The 24,292-nt window shown below is 37.0% G+C and overlaps 1 protein-coding gene across 1 annotated transcript; it reads right to left on the bottom strand.

Annotated features, from left to right (window-relative positions):
- Positions 1-5,862: 5,862 nt before the first annotated feature.
- Positions 5,863-22,391, bottom strand: NUDX19 (nudix hydrolase homolog 19). Its single transcript, XM_028215414.2, has 6 exons — positions 21,614-22,391; positions 15,667-15,807; positions 15,469-15,573; positions 14,931-15,030; positions 8,038-8,130; positions 5,863-6,474 (listed from the first exon to the last, which is right to left on the bottom strand). The coding sequence occupies exons 1-6, from the start codon at positions 22,214-22,216 to the stop codon at positions 6,185-6,187; spliced, it is 1,332 nt and encodes a 443-aa protein (XP_028071215.2). The 5' UTR covers positions 22,217-22,391; the 3' UTR covers positions 5,863-6,184.
- Between the last annotated feature and the right edge of the window lie 1,901 nt (positions 22,392-24,292).

The following is a 24,292-nucleotide window of genomic DNA, read 5'->3' as shown; positions in this document are numbered from 1 at the left end:
CCTGCCCATCCATTCGGCCCTTTCTCTTCCAATGGTCAAATTCCAAAAAATAAAAATAAGAAACAACTTGTAATGGTTAAATAATTTAAAAATAAATTAATAAAATAAATAAAAATATTGATCTTATAAAAATAAAAAATAATCTTGTAAAACTAAAAATTTATATAATTAAATAAATAACATTAATAATTTAAAAATAAAACAAAAAAAATAATTTATTAAATTAAAATCAAACTAAACTATGTTTGGTTATGGTTTTGGTTATTCCAAAAATTGAGTTCATTTTTCAAAATACATATTTTGAGGATTTTGTTCACATCACGTGAAGAGGCATAGGCATAAGTACAGCCTATTATGTACTCCTCATAGCCTCTTAGTTTGATATATATATATATATACATGCTATATACTCCTCACAGCCTCTTAGTTTGATATATATATATATATATATATATATATATACATGTTATATATGCATAAAAATATAAGTTGGCATGTAGTAATTTATGGATACATATCATACCATTAAATGTGTGACTTTTTTTCAAAATAGAGTTTTCAAATCACTTTTTAGAAAAAATTTCCAAAAAAATAGAACCAAACATAGTGATTAATATTTTTTTCAAAAAGGAGAGAGAGAGAGAGATAAAAATAAAGAAATGGAGTGTGTGTGATGTAATGTGACATTGTGTCACTGTGACTCAATGGCTGGCAGTGGCTGCTATAGCAGCAACCGAACACATTACACAAGAGAGGAGAGGGAGAGAGGGAGAGAGAGAGAGAGAGAGAGAGAGAAATGGAGTGTGGTGTGGGAGTCTAGCCCTACTAGCCTAGCCTTTGGTCTGTTCCATTTCCTCATCAATCACTCAACTCAAGTCTCAAACGATAATATACAAACGGTAATATACAAACGGTTATAATTAAAATTACTATAAATATCTTTCATTTTTAAAAATGAATCTCACAACAAATAATTCTCTTTCTCTCTCTCTTAAACTCTCAATCTCTTTTAAACTCTCAATCTCTCTCAACTCTCAATTAATTTTGAAGTGTCATCCCTAAGTGACAATTGCAATTGTGTAATAAAAAATTTTTATCAGAAGAAGCAAATTTCTGTATCGCATTCGCCAGTCGGTAACATTAATTAGTTTAATTAAATTTATTAGCTACTCATTTTTTTCATTAATTATTTGTGCACATATATTAATTATTATTTTTTACTAATTGTATTTACACATTATTTAAATTAATTGTTAATTCTTATATATTGTTTTACTTACATTACTATGGATCCTAACATGTCTAATGTTTATGTTGATGTTGATACATATATTACACAACATGAATTTTTGATTTTCTTTCTAATATCCCTCTTCCAACAGTTGGATCATCATCTAGGAGTAGAAGTAGTAGTGTTTGGGAACATTTTGAAAAAATATCTATAAATAATCCTGATGGTACAATTACATTTAAAGCAAAATGTAAATATTGTACACATTTACTTAGTGTTGCATCTGTAAGGGATACTAGTCATCTAAAAAGGCATGCTAACAAACATTTACAAAGTGAACAACCTGATATTCAAAGTCAAATGCAATTAGGGGCTTCATCAGCTAGTAAATTGCAAACATTTTCATATGATCCTATACGTGCACAAAATTCTGTAATTGATTATATTATTAAAAAAGAACAACCTTTTACTACTAGTGAATGTCTCGATTTTACAAAAATGATTCACGAAAGTTTTGCATTGCAATATCAAAGTTTTTCAAGAAATACTACTAGAAACAGGATTTTAAAAAAATTTGAGGATGTTAAAAGTGAATTATTTGACACCTTTAAAAATTTGAATGGAAGAGTTTGTTTAATATATGATCTGTGGTCATTCAATGTATCACTGTACATTTTGTTGATAATGATTGGAAATTAAATAAAAGAATTATTTCATTTAAATTAGTTGAACTTCTATACACTGGTCATTCGTTTGGTATAGAAATAAGAAATGTATTATGTGAGTAGGCTTTACAAAATAAAATATTTATGATTAGTTTAGATAATGCATCATATTATAATCAAACTGTAGCCCATTTAAAATCAACTTTACAATTACTTGTTGATGGTGATTTATTTCATGTTCATTGTTGTGCCCATATTTTCAATTTGATTGTTAAAAAGCTATGCATGTATACGAAACTTCTGTACTTGTAATAAAAAAATGCAGTTGTTACTATTATGTCTTTTGGTAATTGAATTTCGGAATATAGAAAAATTTGTCAACGAAAAAATATGGCATTTAGAAAATTAATTTTAGATGTAAATAGTGGGTGGAATTCAACATATAATATGTTAAAAACAGCTTGTAAACAAAGAAGAACAACAGATTTATTTTTTGCAACAACATCAATAGGAGAAATACTAACTCCCACTGAACTTAATTGGCTCCAAGTAGCCTTGTATAAAGATTTTTTAAAAGTTTTCAATACTTCAACAAAATTATTTTCCTATATATATATATTCCTACTTGAAAATTTTTTTTACATATGTTAGCAAAAATAATTAAAGTTTTCATAAAATATATGAGTAATGAATATTATATAACCATTATTACTTCAATGAAAGAAAAATTTGACAAATATTTTGATCCTTTGCCTCATCTATTATGTTTAACCATAATAATTGATCCTAGATGTAAAGAAATTGGTTTATAAAAATTTTTAGAGCGTATTTTCGCTGATCAAACACAATTTGCCCCTATTATGCAAACATGCAACAAATTATTTGAAGAATACAGGGCAACTGCATTTGTAAATACACCTACACACACTAAACTAGTAGTCTCATCTCAAGGCGGGAGATTTAGTATTTTTTCAGCAATAAAAGTAGAAGAATAACTCAACATACAAGTGTAAGTAGTTTTGAACTACAATATTATTTGGAAAGCCCGTCAGTGGATGATTCCTATGATTTTGACATTTTGGAATGGTGGAAACAAAATGAAACTATATGGTTTGTGGTTTCACAGATGGCCCGTGATATACTAACCGTTCCTATTTCTACAATTGCTTCGGAAACAGCTTTTAGTGCAGGTAGATGGGTGCTGAGCGATTACCGGAGCAGGCTTTCACCCGAAATGGTTAAGACACTGATGATATCCAGAGATCATATGCATGCGCTTACAAGAAGACAAAATTATAGTGAAAATGGGCGAATTCAAAATGATTTGGATGACATATCCTTGGGCAACGCGACTGAAATGTCTGTCTCCTCCGATGATTGATCAACAATTTATTTTTTTATTATTTTATTTTATTTCTTTTTCTTTTTTTTTTTTTTTGTATTAGGTTATTGAGGTGGAGTATAATGCAAATGATTGGTAGGCTAGTAAGTGCCAACCTAATTGGGATGTACTTAACCTATAGTGATGTAATTGCTTTACCATCATTAGTAATCTACACCTAATTTACTTAATAATATCAATTTTTGTAATATTTTATTTCATTTTGAAATAAAAATTATTCATTCAATAAATATTATATAAATAATTTAATATTGTAATATTGAAAGTTTCATTCTCATATATATAAAATTATTCATTTCGAAAGAAAAAAAATTACATAATTGCATACTTTTTTAGTTATAAGTTTATAATTAAAAAAACATAAATTATACATAATTAAATCTAAATACCACCACAAAACATTACATAACCAAACAAAACATCTCATTAATCTTAACTAAAATATTTTAGAATAATTATTTTTAATTTTTTATTCCTAAGATATATAAAATAAAACAAAATAAAAAAAAAAAGCCCGACTAGGCCCGGCCCGTGGCCCGAACCCAGGCCCTAGGCCCTATTATGAGTGGTCTTGGGCTTGGGCCTGGGCCCTACTTTTTTGGCCCATGGACCGGCCCAACCCTCTAAAAATGCGGGAGCCCGCGAAGCTCGCTTGGGCCAGCTCGGGCCTGGGCCCGGATGGGTCGGGCCATTTTTACATCCCTAGGTCACTACTACGATTCCCTCACTGTTGTTCCTGCTATGCAGATAAAACAGAAGCGTTTTATGAGTTTTTTTTTTTGGTTTGGATAAACCGAGGCTCTTTTACTTCTTTTTTTCTTCTCAGAATTAAACCCTAAACCCTAAAATAGAAAAATAAATAAATTTTAAGAATTAAATCCTAAACCCTAAACCTTAAACCATAAATCCTAAAATAAAAAAAAATTAAGAATTAAACCCTAAACCCTAAAATTAAAAAATTAAACCCTAAATCCTAAACCCTAAAATAAAAAATAAAAAATAAAAAAAAAATTTAATTTATCACGTCAAAAAATATAGTGAGAACATGAAAAAAAAAAAAAAAAAAAACTGAAACGGCATAGCAGGGATAATTTTGAAAAATAATTTTTACACACCAAAGATAAAATTATGTAAAATTGATAAATTTTTTAGACATTTATTTATTTATTTTATAAAATTAATTTTTTTTATGTGTTTAGATGATAATTATGTAACGAGTGCACCATAATTGGACCGTCCTTATCTTTTATAAATAATAAGTGTTTAACGCTTCTGTTTTTTATTTTTATTTATTTTTGGATGGATATGGTTTAGGGTTGATTTGGCATCAAACTAAAAAATATTGTCTACTACATTTTTTTCCCCATACTTTATTGATCCGTCTAGTGTCAAAGGATTTAAAAGATAAAAATAAATTTGTTCAACAAATTTATTTTAAAAAATAATACTAATAATAACAAAAAAGTCACTGAAAAAATAATCTCAAACACTCCCTTAATTTGGGAGATCTTTTTTTGAATAATTTTAAATTACTGTGTTTAGAGATCGAGGATGGGGATTCGAGAAAAATCAGGAACTGGGAATGTAAATGTAAGGACTTTCCAGACTGTTTTTGCGACTTCTTTTCACTTCTAACCCTGCCACCAATTTAGTAAACCCATTAAACTTTCAGTTCAAAAAATATAAAAGAACCATCATTGTCATCAAATGTATTATGAGTCGAACTGGCAATGTGATTTATAGCCAAAAAAGCTGACTCTTTGACCCAAAACGACCCAGTTTTTTGTCAAAAAAAATCATCAAAAGAGTCAAAAAGCCAGCTTTTTACCAACTTCTCAAAACATCACTATATAATTACTCAGCATAAAATGTATATTCAAATTCTTATTTAAATATTTTTCGTATTTTATTTATTTAAGTTTGTTTTACTTTACTAGATTTATGTTTTACAACCTTTGACATTCGGGTTAGGGTCCAAATTTTAACAATAAATTCACAATTCAATAATGATCAACTTGAATTTCTCCTAGTTAGTAATAGCCTGAGCATATAACTTGTCAAACCAGACTATGTGAACCAACTAGGTAGAACCTGCCTATGAACCCAATTGATGTTCCATACTACTAACCTTCTTTATTTTCTTTTTTTCTTCCTTCCATTATATCAATGCCCGTAGATATTAAACAAAATCAAAACAAAAAATAAAAACAGAGAATAAAGAATATATATTAGTTTAGGTAACAAAATCCACATAGGAACGCAAACATGTCAACCTAATAATCTTACGAGATAATTTCAATACAATAATTGCACCAAATACCTCATCACATCAACAATCATAAACAAAGCACATGAATTACTAACATCCCTTCACTTTTTGTAGAATGACAACAATGGTAAGTGACAATTATGATGCATACAATGTACAACATATCATGTATAAATCATCTGATGAACCCTCCCTTATTCCTTGCAAACAGTGAGCAAAGGCATAACTGAGTAAATGCATATAATTATCTACAAGCTACCAAAATTTAAGGGACAACATGATCAACCGTCTCAGATACACAAAATGATGTGATATACAAAGTGAAAATGTAGCAATCTCAAATATTTAGTTACAGAAGGGCAAAATTATTTAGTGTTGAAAAACTATTCTTACATTGAACCATATATCGTGTGTGAGACTGCTAAAGGGGGTGCTTCCCATAATTTTGGAGGATTCTAGAATTTGTAAAGGGATGATAGCAAAATTCACCAAAACAACCCATTACAATCTTCAAAAAATAAAAAATAAAAAAGATGCTGATCTTTGGAAATCAAATAGAGTATAAACCCATAAACAATGATGAAGGATTTAAAGCTGCCTTACAAGTAGAACAGCTGCTACAAATTAGAGAGAGAGCCACTAGGTTGTTTCAATTGGGCTTCAACACCTTTCAACTCGTCCTGGTAGACCCATGTGGTGATGAGATGATGAGCAATTGCGAAGGGCCCAGGGACAAACATTGGAGCAAGTTCGCCACTTTCCACATTGAAGTCAGTAGCAATGTTCTGTCCTTTTTCCACTCCTTTGCACATCTGAGCTACCTTGGCTGCCGCTGTTGTTTGTGCTTTCTTGTACTCGGCAAATGTCAATGCTTTCTTCACATCTTCCCTACTGTGCCACTTGGCATCTAGGCACAAGAAAAATTTTAAGGTTATAATCACTTTCAGAAGCTTTCGGTTATTCCACGAACACGCCTATAAAGTAAATTTTACTCAGCTGTCAGAAACTAAAAACATTGTCTAGCATTACACATACCCAAAGGAACGAAAAAAAAAAAAAAAAAGAGGAGGGGGATATAAACTCCATTATAACTGCATTAAGAATGTTCAAATCCCCTACAAAACAATGTAATTTCTTCTTGGAAACCATTAAAAATTTTCAATTGTTTTTATTATGTTATTATGTGATTTAAAGGAACATATCTTTAATTTCTTGTTGAGTAATATGCGAGTTATTCCAACAATACACAAAGGAAACTTCTGTAAGATGGCATCAAGATAAGCATGCCTAGAAGTGCATTAATTATGGAAATATTGTCAGTTGAAATTAATACATGGCAAAGCTTAGAACCATAGATAAAAAGCAATGCTTTTGGGAGATTGAATGCAAGACGTACTAGGGAAAAATTAGATAAGCTAGCTGAGATGCTACTATCATGTGATACAGAGGCTAATGTGTGCTCTAGTAACAAGTAATATGTTTGCTATGAAACTTTTGCAAGCATAAGGAGGCTAAAAAATCATGGAAGAAAAATTAATAGTGGCAAAAGCCGCAAAGTAGATATTGTCTAATTTTTGAAATTAATTTCAAGAAGGGAGGGGAAAAAAAAAATTAAATAAATAAATAAAGGGGGAAGAAGAAGAAGAAGAAAGAAACAGTGAAACACCAATGATCCAAAAGGGCTTCTAAGCACAATAGTTCTCATCTACAGCCTACTTAGGACATGGCTTACATTACATTAAGCCAACTAGAGAAGACAGATCCACAGAGCCAGCCCCAAGAAATTGGGATTAAAATTTACTAAGTTGAGATGAGTATTGCGTGTCCATGGCATGCTTAAATGAATAGCCCTTACAGGAGAGAATAAATCTCTTGCACAGGACAGTCAACATAGCATAGCATAAATGCAAAACCACTAAAAAGTTGTCAAAGGGAAGTGGTGACACCAATTCTAAGAGACATAGTAGTAGGGCACAGTTCAATTGTAAAAGGTTGAACCCATGGCAATCCAAATCCAAAAAATATAGCATTCCCCCAAATGATTACAAACCCTTTTCCAAGAAGTTCAAATTCAACCACCCCCCCCCCCCCCCCCCCGGCCGCGGGCGGGTAGACATGTTGGTACCCTAACCTTAATGAAGAATGGCAGATACTGTTCAGAAAATAAATAGATATTCATATGCTATTAGGTTCTTCAAGATAGAAAAGATCAAGTAGGAGAATCGACTACAATACTAAAACATTTTCAGCACAATGCTTTTTGCTTGCTTATTCGGCTCTGCAAGTGGTTTAAGATTCCCTTAAGTACACTTTCCTGTTTCCCACAGAAACTGATATGAGAAAAAAGAATAGCTTATAGCTAGAGCCTAATAGGCACAAGAGCACCATCACAAAATGTGGCTCCTTAAATAGAAATGATGACATTGAAACCAAAAAAATATCAAGTCCAACTCAGCTATTTTCAAAGTACCTTCCAACTCTTCCTTGTCCACGCTAATTTCAAGTGATTTAGCATATGCAAAGAACCCCACCATTAATTGGCATGGCATGCTGTTGGGTCCAACTGCAAACAAACCAATTCAAGAGTACAATAAATTAACAAGAAACATTGTGGATACATACACATGTTTTCATAAATTAAATGCATGACATAAGGAAATTGCTCGACACCATTTTTCATAAATGCCATTGAACATTGAAAGACTTCTAAAATCAAATGAAAGTACAAGAAAACAAGGATGTCTCTGGGAAAATAAGCAGAATTTGTACCCATAAATTCACAATGAAAGGAAAGAAATGATAACTTAAAACTCGGGGCTCAACGAGGTAGGCATGCCTGCCTCAATCAGTCCATTGCCAAGAAAACAAAACAGAAACAGTAGGGGGAAAAAACAGGAAAGAGAAAAAAGGACTGCAGCTTTTACAAAAAAAATGGTGCGATCAATAAAATAAAACCCAAGGAGCTCATCTTTATTTTCATTTTTCCCTCTCTTTATTTATTTATTTATTTCTCTTGTGAAAATATCAAAAACTTGAGCAAATGACCAGCAAACATGTACTTGAGCAAAGGACAAGAAAACACTAAACCTCCAGATTAGCTTACAATATGGTTTCATGATTGCTTTTACAGGTCCTGATAACTTTCTGTTCCAAACCCACCATTGCGTTACCCTTAGCATGCTTCGTGCCAAATATCAAGTTGATCAAGTCTAGCATGAATATGATCCACAAACTCATCTATGTTGTTGTCACTAATTTACTAAAATTAGAATAAGACTCTTGCTTAGATTGTGATATGGATAAGGGAAAGTTCCTCATCTTTGATCAAGTTAATATTTGGCAAGCATGACAATTGACAAGTATTTAAGGCAAATCAAATGGTGCTCTGGTGGAAGATAAGAGTCATGTAGGACTCCACAAATATCAATCCTTCCACGAGTTGCAATATGATCTTGCTGCAGCTGATGATGATAACAGCAACCAACAGCAATAAAATGATTGTTGTCACCATCATCATTGTTACCATCATCAACCAGGTCACTTAGTCCTTGCTCCAATGTGGGTCATTTTCTTGTGGAATAAATGGTGTTCTTATTCTCATAATATTCAAACAAAGTTATTTGATGCCTGTGACTCACTGAGACCTTGCAGAGCCAAGTTGATTCTGAATTCTCACCCAGTTCATAATGTTATGTTATCCTTTTCATTTTTTACTTCCTACGGAACATTGCATAAGCTTCCCTAGACATCTTCTTGTGAATTGTATTGTATTTGTATTTTATATTCTCAATTAAGGGTAATTTAGTCTTCTAGGTTATTAGGGTTTATTCTATGAGATTATATATTTTGTACTTAGCTTGGTTTTAATTAATTTGAATAAACAGAATTCCTCTTCTCAGTTATCATGGTATCAGAGCCATACAAACGACTGACCTAGCTCTGTTGCACATCGTCTTTGCTGGTGCCCTCTCTTTCTCATCTCGCAATGGTCTATCTCTTTGTCGCAGACCATTGTTCGTGGTTCACTCTCTGAACCATTCGACTGAAACAGGGGCTTCATCTCTCATCGTCTCTCCCTCTGATTGCTCCTTTGCTGCTTTACTTCACAGCAATCATAGGAAGACTTCGCAATCCATGGTTCACGACTTCTCTCCCATTCGCAGGTCGTTCCCTTGTGTTTGAGGTGTCTTTCGGTCGACTTGGACAACCAGTTCGTGGCTTCCCTCTCTCTCTCTGACTTCGACAACCAGTTTGTGACTCTCATTTGCATCTTCAACAACCTGTTCTGCCCTACTTTGTTCGTGGGTCTTTTTCAGTTCGTGGCTTCTCTCTTAAGCCTCCGCAACATCTGTTCTCAGTCTTCGCAGCATCAGTTTGTATCCCTCTGTCTGGTAATACTCTGACTAGTGACACTCTGTGGTTTAATTATAGCAATATGGCTGATGATAAATTACAAGCTATCACTACTAAGTTGGATGGTACCAATTACTCTTATTGGTCTCATGTCATGAAGAATTTTATAATGGATAAAGGCATGTGGAACTATGCTATTAGTGTAACAATTAGACCTATGGAATCCTAAGAAACTGAGGCTGATGTTGCTAAATGGGATAAGGAAAATGCACAAACTCTTACTTGGTTTCATAATTCAGTTCAAACTACCATTGGTATGAATTTTTCCAAGTATTCTACTTCTAAACAAGTTTGAGACTATTTGAAAACTATGTATCAGTATGAACTTGAGATGTCTATTCGCAGTGTTAGTCAGAAAGATAAGTCCATTCAGGAATTCTACAATGAGATGACAACTTATTGGGATCAGCTTGCTTTAATGGAACCATCAGATTTGCAGTTACTTGATAGTTATATCAAGTATCGGGAGAAGTAACGTCTTGTTCAGTTTCTTATGGCCCTTCGTGATCAATTTGAGCCACTTCGGGGAGCTATTCTTCATCGGTCCCCCTTGCTTTTTGTTGATGGTGCTATTCATGGGCTTATTGCGGAAGAAACTTGGTTCAAGGTGGCTCATGGGGCTCCTGCCTCCCAGCCAATTTTTGTCACTCCTCCACTCTTGTCTACCCCACCATCTCATTTATTTCAAGTTACTGGTAAGCCCAAGCCTCGGGTTTTCATGGATGAGTGCAGTTTCTGTCATCAGAAAGGTCATTGAAAACATGCTTGTCCTAAACTTTTGCAGCCCAAGGGTCGTTCATTTGTGTCCACCATCTTCTAAGCCGACATCTTCAGGATCTCGCTCATCTGCCGCCTTCTCTGCACCAGTTTCTGAAAATGATCCATCTTCCAATATACAGTCTATGTTTGAGCAGTTCAAGTCTTTCATGGTGGCCAATCCAAATTTTTCGTCCCAAGCCTCTGCTATAACTACCACTTAGTTAGGTTTGTCTGGTTCATCCTCTTCAGGTACTATCCACACTTTGTGGATTTTTTATTCTGGTTGTTCACATCATATGACCCCTGTTGCATCTTTCCTTAGTAATTGTGTCTCCCCTTCTTCTTCTATTACTATTGCTACCGCTAATGATTCTTCTATGCCTGTTCACTCTATTGGTTCTATTTCCTCTTCCCATTTGTCTCTTTCTCATGTATTTTATGTGCCTAACCTCTCACACAGTCTTACTTCTATTAGTCAATTATCTGATTCCGGTTTTGATGTTGTTTTCTCTTCTTCTTATTGTGTTGTGCAGGATTGGGTATCCAAGAGGCAGATTGGGATCGGGCGTAGAGTTGGAGAACTATATATCTTGGACAGCTTGCATGTTCCTCTAAAAGTGTCTTCTACTGCATTGTCTTCTTTTTGTTTAAACAATAAGTCTTCTTTATTTTATATTTGGCATTCTAGGTTAGGTCATCTGTTGAGTGACCGTTTGAGGATGTTAGTCCGGTATGGACATTTAGGCAATTTTCCAATTGATGATATTTCTGAGTGTCGTGGTTGTAAAATGGCTAAAATGTCTCCTCTTCCTTTTACTAAAAGTAGTTCTATTTCTTCTTCTCCTTTTCAATTGGTTCATATTGATGTTTGGGGTCCTTCTCCTATAGTTACCAAGGGTGGTTCACAATATTATGTGTCCTTTGTGGATGATTACAGTCGGTTTACCTAGGTGTATTTGATGACTCGAAAATCTGATTTTTACAAAATATATTCTAATTTTCACTCCATGATTCGCACTCAGTTTTCTACCACCATTAAAGTTCTCCGTTCTGATTTGAGGGGTGAGTATTACTTGTCCGAGTTTGAGGAGTTTTTAACTACTCATGGCACTATTCATCAGTCTTCATGTTCTGACACTCCTGCCCAGAATAGTCGAGCTGAGCGCAAACATCGCCATCTCCTTGATACAGCTCGCTCTTTGTTGCTTTCGTCTTTTGTCCCTTCTGTCTTTTGGGGAGAAGCTATGCTCACTGTTGCATATCTTCTCAATCGGATGTCTACTTCTCTTCTTTCCGGCTCATCCCCGTATGAGCGTCTTTTTGGTGTTACTTCCAATTATTCTCTTTTGCATATTTTCGGTTCTGCATGCTTTGTGCTCCTTCCTAAACGGGCGCGCTCTAAACTTAGTTCTCGTTGTGTCCTATGTGTCTTTTTAGGGTATGGCATTAATCAAAAAGGTTATCGATGCTATGATCCTGCCACCAAAAAGCTATATGTGTCTAGGCATGTCACCTTTTTAGAAAAACTACCCTACTACACTATACCTTCCACCCCTGTTCCTTTTACCAAGGATGAATTGGTTCATGTTGACCCATTTCCTCAAGATGTTTCTCCCGATGAGTTTGTTTCTAATCTTGAGGTCTCTACCTTGCCTCTTACTAGCACTTCTGATATCTCACCAGCTCCCTCTCGAGCTCCTGCTTCCCCTGCTCCTCTTATTGTTTATCAGCGCCGCAAAACACTTCTGAGCTCGCCTGTCTCTAGCTCTACTGTCCCTCCAACTATTTCTTTGGATCCCGCTCCTCTTGCACATCGCTTTCCAAAGCGAGACCGTCATCCTCCGAACTGGTATGGTTTTGGTAATACATGTTTTTCCTTTTCCTATCAGTCTTTTCTTTCTTGTCTTCATACTTATTTTGAGCCCAGGTCCTACAAGGAAGCATGTCATGATCCTAATTGGATTGCTGCCATGAATGACGAGTTAACTGCTTTGGCTAACACTCAAACTTGGAATTTGGTTCCATTTCCTTCTGGTAAGCTATGTTACATGGACTTAGGTATGAGTGTCGGGTTCGGGTGTGTATCCAAGCGTCAGACCTTCATAAATTTAAATCTTAAGATCTTGGGATATGTATCCAAAATTGCATATGGGTACGGGGACACGTCACAAGCACATATATATTGCATATTATATAATATTTTCGAATGAGATGTTTTAAATTATGTAGAAATATATTAGAATTAAATATGATTAAGAAAAAATATGAAATTTCTATATCTAATTCATCTATTAGCCTAAAAATATTGCTTTACTAACAAATATGATTTTCTTCTTCTTCATGTATTGTCACAAATTAAAGGATCTGAGTGTCTAAATTGGGTACGAGCATCGAACACATATCTCACACCTTTATCCTTGTCATATCCGGTGGACACGGGTACTCTGGAGAAAATAGAAGAGTCTGTGTAACATAGCTGGTAAGAATGTTATAGGCTGTAAATGGGTGTATAAGGTCAAAACTTTTTCTGATGGTTCTTTGGAACGATACAAAGCTCGTTTGGTTGCCCAGGGTTTTTTTCAGGAGTATAGGATTGATTACGATGAGACTTTTGCCCCCGTTGCCAAGATGACTACTGTTCGCACTCTTATTTCCGTTGTCGCTGCCCATCAATGGCCTTTGTTTCAACTTGATGTAAAAAACGCCTTTCTGAATGGACATCTTGTTGAAGAAGTGTATATGCGTCCTCCACCGAGTCTTTCTCACCCTCCTGGTGTTGTTTGTCATCTTCGCCGTGCTCTTTATGGTTTCAAGCAGTCTCCTCGTGCTTGGTATGAATGATTTCACTTTGTTGCACTTCAGCTTGGATTTCGCCCTAGTCATCATGATTGTGCTTTATTTGTTCGGCGCATTTCTGTTGGCCTTGTTCTCCTTCTCTTGTATGTGGATTATATGATCATCACTGGCTCTGATTCTAGTACTATTGAGGAGGTTAAGGATTAGTTGTTTCAGGAGTTCGAGATTAAGGATTTGGGGTCTCTTAGATATTTTCTTGGTATTGAGGTTGCTACTTCTCCTACTGGGTATTTTCTCTCTCAGACTAAATATGTCCATGATATTCTTTCTTGTGTCAATCTCACTGATGACAAAATTATCGATACTCCTATTGAGTTGCATGCTAAGTTTTCTACTTCTAATGGCGTTCCTTTTGAGGATCCCACTTTGTATCGCGAGTTGGTTGGATGTCTTGTTTATCTCACTGTTACTCGTCCGGATATCTCATATGCTGTGCACATTCTCAGTCAGTTTGTTTCTGCACCTCGTTCCACACACTAGGCTGCCTTACTTCGTACTTTGCGCTACCTTCGTGGCACTTTGTTGCAATGTCTGCTGTTATCTGCCTCTTCGGACTTTACTCTTCGTGCCTATGCTGATGCTGATTGGACAAGTGACGTCTCTGATCGCAAATCCACTTTTGGTCTTTGTGTTTTTCTCAGAGATTCTCTTATATCTTGGAAGAGTAAGAAACAGTCTGTTGTTGCTCGTTCCACCGTTGAGGCTGAATATCGTGCCATGGCTAATGCTACTTCCGAGATCGTTTGGCTTCAGTGGCTTCTTTCTGATATGGGTGTCTCTCTTTCTTATCCGACTCCATTGTATTGTGATAATCAGAGTGCTGTCCAGATTGCCCATAATTCAGTCTTCCATGAACGAACTAAGCATGTTCAAATAAATTGTCATTTTGTCAGGCAGCATCTTCAGGCTGGCACTATTACTCTCCCTTTTGTTCCCTCCTCTCTTTAGTTGGTCGATTTCTTTACGAAGACTCACACAGTCACACTGTTGCTCGTTTTCGTTTTCTTCTTGGCAAACTTTCAATGCTTTCTGTGCTCGCATCCTCAGTTTGAGGGGGGGTGTGAATTGTATTGTATTTGTATTTTATATTCTCAATTAAGGGTAATTTAGTCTTCTAGGTTATTAGGGTTTATTCTATGAGATTATATATTTTGTACTTAGCTTGGTTTTAATTAATTTGAATAAACAGAATTCCTCTTCTCAGTTATCACTTCTACCCACCTATAACCACACCATAGTAGCATCATGAAAATGAAAAAACACACCACCACCAACAAACAACAAAGCATGTTGTAAAATAAAAAGCACAAATGAAGTGTGCTGTGAATATAATACCAGGCCATGGCTGTGAACTGTGATATTTAACTTCTCCAACTTCAATGCCAGTCTCCTCCCATGTTTCTCTCCTCACTGCCTCTTCTAAGCTTTCTCCAGGCTAAGAGAAATCAAAGAATTCAAACTAATGAAACCTTCTATTGTAAATAAATAAACATATGAATAACAAACCACAATAACTTAATATGTAAATAGCAAACTACAGTATTCCAGTAACGCTAAGTGAACAAAGAGTTTTTTTTTTTTTTTTTTTTTTTGGGGGGGGGGGGGGGGGTAAGGAGTGAAAATTGAGATTTTAATAACCCTTTCTACTATCATCATTAAATATTTGTGTGTATCTATAGAAAGTCCAATGAATAACCGAAAAACGATATAATCAAACTATGGCTTCACAAGTTGAGCCAAATGCGATGTTCTACATCTGGGGTCACAAAGGTACTTTTCTCCTCCAAAAATTGAAAGTAATGATGCTAGGTTTCTCATTTCACAAGATGTGCCTCAAATGTAAAAACAGTCCAGGAGTCAGTGAAGAGTGTACCTCAATAAAACCAGCAAGGCAGCTCCACATGCGTGGCACAAATCTTGACTGTTTACTTAGAAGTGCACGGTCATTCTCTTTATCTATTACTAACATAATGACAACCTGCTTCAAGGTTACATGGGTCAGAGAAAACAATAAAATCATGATGCCAGAATGTCAAAGGCCGGTCAAAGAAAAGAATGAGAATCACCCTACCGGATCAACTCGAGGGTAAATCCTCTTTTTGCATAACTCATTTGAGCACTGCTTCCGTCTCCCAGCCTCCTTGGGAACTGTTTTTTCTCCACAATGTCCACAAAAACGTGATATGTTGCGCCATTCTAGCATTGCCCTAGCCTGATCAAAAGTATTGGCAAGTAGCAAATTAAAAGCTAAAGGTAAAAACCAGTGCATTAGAGTCTCTATATGTTGAAGTCGAGGGTATAACAAGGAAAAAAAAAAAAAGAAAAAAGAAAAAAAAAGAAAGAAGAAGAAGAAAATATTCCATGAATAACAAGGAACTCATGGTTGATGTTTGATCATGGAGTATAATTAGAAAAGGGGAGATTTTGTCAAAGACCCCTCCGTATAAGTTTTCAATGGCGCAAGGACACTGACAAAAAAAATTCTAGACGAAGTCCTTTAACGTTAGAGATTGTAACATTTTACCCAAACTATCCTTACAGTCAGTGCATTACATGCATCAAACACTCTATACGAAGATTTCACCAACCAAATCTTGTTTGATACACAATCAAGTACAAATCTACAAAGAAGACATCCATCTTCCTATCTTTCTTTGATTGAGAAACTATTGTTGCTGTTTTGCTGCCAATATCCTCCCATGGCTTCTATAGATAGTGTGCTAAGTGACGCACAGAGAGAAGGTAGACAAAATTACAGTGGTTGTGGTGAAATAGATGTAAAGAATCAGAGTGATGTAGAGAAAAATGTAACCCATGGAAGGTGTAGGGTATATTTGTCACAAAAAATTATAGAAGTTTCGAATTTGGACCTAGTCTTAGAGATTTCAAAAACAGAGGACTTTATCCTCTAAAATTTCTTGGAGTGTCCTCCTTCAATGATAAAGTTATTTTGAGGGGGGTTTCACCAATTTTTCCTTAGAAAAGCTTGTGTGTAATGCGCATATAAACATGTCAAAGAACAAGAAACTCAATTTCTTTACATATAAAATATTGGGATAAAAAAGGATGACATCATTGATTGGAAATCACAAGGCAACCAAAAGGACCTGTGATAGGGAAATATGATCAAATTCATCAATTATTCATTATGAATACAAGCACTTCTGCAATCCATTTATGTCACATTGGACAAATCAACCAATTTCATATGCAGAAGTTGGCTCTATCACTTTTTACTCCTTTTAGCACTTGGTGTGTTTGATAACATAATTCAGCATTTAAAACTAAATTGATTAAGTGATAATCAATTAAGCCCGCTTGATAATTATAGTTGATATCACTTAAAAATTTAAGTGCCTCTTAAATGTAGGCTAAAACTTACAAAAAAAATTAAGCCATATGAAACTTACTTAATTCTAACTCGATTTATAAATACTAAACATAAATGTTGATATACACTATTATAAATTCACCACCGCCGCTGCCGCTGCCGCCACCACCACTGCCACTACCACCGTTGCCACCACCACCATCATCACTGCCGCTACCACCACCACCACCACCACCGCCACAACAACTACCATCAGGCCATCGCCACCACTACCGCCACCATCACCACTACCACTACTACCATCTTTACCACCACCACCACTACTATGCCACTGCCGCCACTACCACTACCACTGCCACTACCACTACCACTATCACTACTACTACCATCACAATATAAAAATTAAAATGTATAATTTGAAAATAATAAATTTCAAATTTGATCTTATACTGTTAGAATTTACCTACACCTACCACCACCTACTACCACACCTACTACACCTACCACCAATTTACCCTCACCTACTCCTCACCTACTACCCAAACCCTCTCCTATATAATGAGCCACTCTGATTTGTAATAGAATATATCAACAATATATATCAATCAATAATACATTCATTTTAACATGGTATCAGAGCAAGGTTAACAACTTAACCATTCTGCTTCACCGGCGGGCGGCAGTCTCGCTTTGGCCGCCCGCCGGACCTCTACACATCTGAGTTGGCTCCGCCGACGAGGTCGTCTCTCCTCATCGCATGCATCTCGCGTTTTCCAGATCTGTTTTTGGCTCCGCCGGTGGCATCGAGTAGAAGCCATGACCGCATAGCCTCCATCGCATTCCTCCTCGGCACTCTGACCTCGCCTCCATCAACAGACAGACAGAGTCCATACTTGTTTCTGCTGCCCCAGAAGGAAATCTTCAGGTCGTAGGATAGCACTTTCATCACCCCCGGATGCTGATAATTCAAGTCCTCCATCTTTATTGATCACTTCAGTTGTCATTTTTGGTAAATCACCAGGCAGTGGAATAAGGTCTACCTAAGTTGCTTATGCTATCATGAAAAATCCCAGAACCTGAACTTCTTATATCCGACAAACATGAGGAACTTTTCATAGCACATGTTCTGTTTTTCCTTTATCACCCCACTCTCTTCTTTTCTTTGAACATATAAAACCCATGCATCACACACCCGACAAACACACCACAAACAATTTTTTTAATCCACACATTCCCACTTTCTCTATTTTAATAAGATGAGTGCCTCACTTTTCCACCACACATACATGCACGCACTACCCTTTTTTTACTTTTTTTTTTATTTCTTTATTTTTTTCTTTACATCACTTTACACCCACTCTCTCTCCTAACTTTTCTCCACCACCCAACACCATCATCACATTTTCCACCACCCACTTTTTTTTATCTTTTATTTCATAAATAAATAAATAAATAAATACATTAAAAAAAAAAAAAAAAAATTAAACCAAAAAAAAAAAAAAAAAAAAAAAAATCCAAAACCGTGGGTTTTACCAAAACCGTGGTTCCATCTTTTTTTAATATTTAATGATGCTGTCCATGCCTTGGATCATCTTCTTCTTCTTATTACAAACAAAAAAAAACAAAAAAAAAAAAAAAAAAAAAAAAAACAAAAAAAACCAAGTTCCATGTTTGCACAACACACCATATTTTATTCATATTGGGAATCAACCCCGATCACCATTTTACAAAAAAAAAAAAAAAAAAAAAAAAAAAAAAAAAAAAAAAACACCCACACCCACAGTGGGATTTTTCTTCTCTACTCTGCCGCCGGTCTCTTCTTTTTGCCTCCGTCCTGGGCGGTCCTTGACGGTGCTGCCTCCGTGTTTCCTTGTCCACCGAGCACGTTCACTCCCCCATACTCCTCCACTGCAGCATATGGTGGACCTCCAAATCGAAACATCACGGTGGCCTTCCGCTTCAGCTCCTTGTTTTCTGCCCTTAGCACGCTTATCTCTGCTCGCGCATCCTTATACATGCGTTGGAGCAAAGCCAGCTGGGCGTTTAAATGCTGCACCTCATTTGTCCTACTCTGCAGCCGGTTCGACAAATTTGTGACCGTCGTCATGGTTTCCACGCATGACTTCAGAGTATACTGATTAGCCTCAATATCAGTTTGCACCGCCATTTTTTGCTCCACCGACCGCATCGGAAAGTTCAATGGAGCAAAACCAGAGGTGTTTGGTTGAGGTTCACTGGCCACCGCACCAGTTATTTCTCCTGTGGGCTCGTTCAGTTCTGGAAAGAGAGTGAGCAGGTTCTGGGTAGCTGGACGGGAAGAAGAGGCCATGTTTTGGGTTGCTAAGTGTTTCCGAGCAGGGTTTACAGAGTATTTCAGACTGCCAAAATTCAGAGGTTTCAAACTGGTTTGCACAGCCTCTGCCTTCGTCTTGGTTATATAGCCAAGGCAGCCACGCGCATCGCGCGCCTCTTGACGCCCGACAAACTGGCACGCCTTTTCATGGCACATCTTTTGATAAAGTGGACACGCCTTTTGATGGCACGCCTTTTGATGAATTGGGCACGCCTTTTGATGGCACGCCTTTTGACAAAATTAGGCACACCTTTTGAGGATGCGACTTTTTAAGGGTCCGACAAGACTCTGTAAACTGTCCTGACATTGATTCCGGTTAGCTCCTTTATGGGTCCGACAAGACTCTATAAACTGTCCCGACATTTGATTCCGGTTAGCTCCTTTATGGGTCCGACAAGACTCTGTAAACTGTCCCGACATAGATTCCGGTTAGTTTCTACAAGGGTCCGACAAGACTCCGTAAACTGTCTTCTACAACGGTCCGACATGACCCCATAAACTGTCTTCTACAACGGTCCGACATGACCCCATAAACTGTCTTCTACAACGGTCCGACATGACCCCATAAACTGTCTTCTACAACGTTATGACACCACCATCCAGTGTCTTCACCAATGGTCTGACACGACCATACAGTGTCTCCTATCCTTTATTATTTTTATGTATTTTCCTGTTTTGTTCCTCTCTCCAAACTCAAGTTGGTTAGTTTCTATCCTCCTTGAGTTTGCGGGGGCTGTTAGAATTTACCTACACCTACCACCACCTACTACCACACCTACTACACCTACCACCAATTTACCCTCACCTACTCCTCACCTACTACCCAAACCCTCTCCTATATAATGAGCCACTCTGATTTGTAATAGAATATATCAACAATATATATCAATCAATAATACATTCATTTTAACATATACATATCAAACAACTTATTTTTAATTCAACAGTTAAATTTTTATTAAACAACTTTTTAGTTTAACAAATTCAGCATTCAGTTTTCAATACTTAATTTCCAGTCTTCTGTTTCAATACTTAATTTTCAACCTTTAGTTTTCATTATTCAATTTTATCAAACACAACCTTAGACGTCAACTTATTGCTTATTTGCTTACAAAAGTTGACTAACAGTGTTTGGTTATAATTTTAAATTATAACTTATTTGACCAAAAAAGGTAAGATAAGCTACAATTTGTAGCTACTCTTCCCCCCCCCCCCCCCCCCCCTCTCATCTGAAACCCTTAAATATGTATGAACAAAAAAACTCAATCTCTGTTGTCTCAAACAAAACTTCTTGAGGCATTCCAGATAATTGACAACCAAAAAAAAAAAAAAAAAGTTAGTCAAATAGGTTTAACGTTTTTCACAGATTACCAAAAGTTGCATCAAACATATTTACAACTTATTTTAAGTCATTTAAACTAATAACCTAAAAAGTTGAAACCATAAAAGCTAACTTATAAGTGATACCAAAAGGGTCCTTTATTGGTATCTTCTATCTTGTAAGGCCTAGTACATGAACCTTTACTTGTTTACATTTTTATTTGGATGAATAATTTAAAGACAAAAATCACTTTCTTTAAGAAGAACTCTATTAGTAATACAAAACCATACCACCCCATGTGGCTCATAAAAAATAAAAACTACAGCATTCCACTTTTTCAAGTAAAATTTTTTATGGCTATCTGTTCCGATATTTTAGGAAAGTTCAAGCTAAGTTCATTAGTTGTACACGTGTCTTCCTTAATTTTTCATCCAAAAGGTTGTTTGGTTGATGAGTATTAGAAGACTATAAACAAAAGCATATCAGCATGCTACTCACTAGTTTGAACAGAAAAAGTATATGGGTCATTGGGTTCCTTTTCAATTTTACAAAACAAGTTTCTACAGGAACACATTTCCGGAAAGGGCCACACCAACCAACCAACATAAAGTGGTCTGGTGGCAAAGAATTGCATTTTATCTAGGCTGTGTCTGGTTTAAGGATATGAGGAGGCATGTGCGAAGAAAAAGGAAAAGGGAAGGGAAAATAGAAAACACATCTTTTCACTTTTCTCCTCTTCTTTTCCTTTCTCTCCACAAACTCCCCTCAAATGCTTGACCCGAAAACAGCTTCATGGTTCCAAATACATGAATTCAGAAATCTTAAGGTCCACATTTAGTCCCAATCAGTTTCAAAACAAGCAATGAATTGGAATTGATGTCATCTATTCATGCTACCAAATGCAGCAAAATGTAATGCCCTCAACTTTCTTAAGGTGAAAGATGAACTTTGCGTAATTCACAAAGAAGACAACACTGAATTTGAATCAAATTGGACTATCAATAAACACTTACATGACCAGCAACAGCGAGATCACCCATAGCTCGATCATCGCTCCAATCAGTGGCGACCATCAAAGTCCTCAGCTCAACAAAGCACAACTGTCTACTCCCCAATTCATTCACCAGACTATCAACCTCGGACACATCAATTGCCCAATAAACCACATCCTCCTCCGACTTCGAACCCAAGTAAACCAACAAGTCTTCACTCAAATTAACCTCAGAATTCTCCAAAAAAGCTTTACAATCATCCAAACTCAACCAACCCAGATGCCAATTCGGCGCGGAATTGATCGAATCGGCTGTTCCTGCCAAAGGCCTGCCCTTTCTGAAGGGAAGTACCTTAAAATTAGGGGAAGAAGGTTCATGGGTCTGCCTTAAAAGGATGGTTTTGAGGGTTTGAAGGGCAGAGTTGGGTGAAAAGGGGTCAGTTGGTTTAGGGGTCTTGGATCTTATGGGGTTGCCTGCAAAGGCATGGGAGTTCATGTTAATGGACATGGTGGAGAGGAGGAGGTGGGAGTGGGTTCTTGCTATGGCAAAGGATTGGAGAGAGAGAGTTTTAGAGAGAGAGAGAAGGGAGAGAGAGGTTGAAGATGAAGGGAGGAGGAAGAGCATGGCTCAGTCATTGGTTGGTTAGTTGGGAGATTGAAGGAAAACAAATGATGATGTGATGATGATGGAAGAAGTTTGGTTGTGTTATGGAGTGATTATTGGCTGCATTTGGACATTTTTACCTAAGAAAGTCAAATATTAACAAGTGTATATGATTATTTTATTTTTAAAAGAGTGCCTGAATGGTTTAATGTAAAAAGTATGTATAAAATATCTTTAAAATATATAAAAATATGAAAAAGTGTATTGGTTTCGATAAAAATATATTAAATTTAGTGAGATATGTTTTGTGTTGTTGTGTGTTTGGTAACGTTTACGTTTTCAGTTTATATTTACAAAAATTTTATAAACTGGTTTTTGTTTATTTTTAGAAAAACATAAACTACAAACGCGTTTGGGAATTGACAAAATATTTACAAAATTTAAAAAATATAAAAAAGAGTGAAAAATGGTAAGTGGTGACAAGTGGCGGCGAAAGACAGTGGTGGCAAGTGGCGGCGAAAGACGATGGGTGGTGGTGAGTGGTGGCGGGTGGGTGGGTGACGGTGGCGGGTGGTAGCGAGTGGGTGGTGATGGCGGCAGTGGTGGGTGGTGGAAAGTGGTGACGGTGGGTGGTGGGTACCTGGTGGTGGCAAGTAGGTGGGTGACAGTGGCGGGTGGTGGGTGGTAGCGAGTGAGTGGTGGTGGTGGCAGTGGCGGGTGGTGGGTGGTGGTGGCAGGTGGGTGGCGGATGGCGGGGGGTGGCGGATAGTGAGTGGGTGGATGATAGTGGTGGGTGGTGGCGGTGGCGGTGACGGTAACGGGTGGTGGGTGGTGGTGGCAGGTGGGTGGCGGATGACGGGTGGGTGGTGAGTGGTGATGGTGGTTGGGTGGGTGACGGTGGCGGGTGGTGGGTGGTAGCGAGTGGGCAGTGGTGGTGGTGGTGGCGGTGGTGGCAGCGGGTGGTTGGTGGTGGTGGCAAGTGGGTGGCGGATGGCGGGTAGTTGGCGGGTGATGGCGGTGGTAGGTGGGTGAGTGGGTGACGGTGGTAGGTGGTAGGTGGTAGCAAGTGGGTGGTGGTGGTGGTGGTGGTAGGTAAGTGGCGGGTGGGTGATGGTGGTGGTGGTGGTGGTGGTGGTGGTGGGGGCGGGTGGGTGGATGGGTGACAAGTGGCTGGTGGTGGTGGTGGGTGGGTGACAGGTGGCTGGTGGGGGTGGGTTGCTGGTGGTGATAGGTGGTGGATGGTGGTGGCAGGTGGGTAGTGAGTGGTGATGGCAAGTAGGTGGCGGGTGGTGGTGGATGGTAATGGCGGGTGGTGGGTGGTGGATGGCAGGTGGGTGGTGAGTGGTAGTGGTAGTGGTGGTTGTGGCAAGGGGTGGGTGGTGGTGGCGAGTGGGTAGCAGGTGGGTGGTGGTGGCAGGTAGGTGGTTGGTGGTAGTGGCGGGTGGTGGGTAGTGGTGGCAGGTGGGTGGTGAGTGGTGGTGGCAGGTGGTGGTGGAGGGTTGGGGGGTGGGTGGTGGGTGGTGGTGGCAGAAGGTGGTGATGGAAAATGGTGGCAGGTGGTGGCTAATGTTAGGTGGTTAAAAAAAAAAAACTGAAAACTCAAAATGAAAACACATTTTTTGTGTTTTCATTTTTTGGCCAAATTTATAAACTGAGACTACTGATTTATAAATCAAAAATTTTACCAAACAAATTTTTATTTGATTTTTTTAAATTTTTGTAAATATAAACAGAAAACTGAAAACGTAAGTGTTACCAAACGGCACCTTAAATTTTGTATCTTTTACTTATGTATTAAAGACATTTGTTAGTAAGACTTTTTTATGAAAAATGCTACATATCTTAAAATTTTATCAAAATATTTATTAAATATGTTATATAGGCGCGGGAGCCACATTAGGTATGTCTCATGTTGATCTCAAATCCATTTGAGACATTTAATAAAAAAATTGATAAAATTTTTAAGATATCTAACCTTACTCATAATTTATTATTTAATATTTATCAAGTTGTTTTCTAAAATCTGATGAAAAAAATTGTTTACGAAAATTAACAAAATATAATGATTCTATTATTTTAATATAAATAACAAAGTAG

This window comes from Camellia sinensis, chromosome 13 (assembly GCF_055761805.1).
Source record: "Camellia sinensis isolate YWXY chromosome 13, ASM5576180v1, whole genome shotgun sequence".
Taxonomy (NCBI): domain Eukaryota; kingdom Viridiplantae; phylum Streptophyta; class Magnoliopsida; order Ericales; family Theaceae; genus Camellia; species Camellia sinensis.
The sequence above is the reverse complement of the archived record's forward strand: the minus strand, read 5'-3'. Positions and strand labels throughout refer to the sequence as shown.

Bases quoted from the DNA above. Each gene is read 5' to 3' on its own strand.
- NUDX19 (XM_028215414.2), bottom strand. From the start codon at position 22,216: ATGCTCTTCCTCCTCCCTTCATCTTCAACCTCTCTCTCCCTTCTCTCT. The intron at 15,574-15,666 runs GTAGGGTGATTC...ACCTTGAAGCAG, and splicing joins TTTACCCTCGAGTTGATCCG to GTTGTCATTATGTTAGTAAT. The intron at 8,131-14,930 runs GTATTATATTCA...GTTTGTTTGCAG, and splicing joins CAGTTCACAGCCATGGCCTG to TTGGACCCAACAGCATGCCA.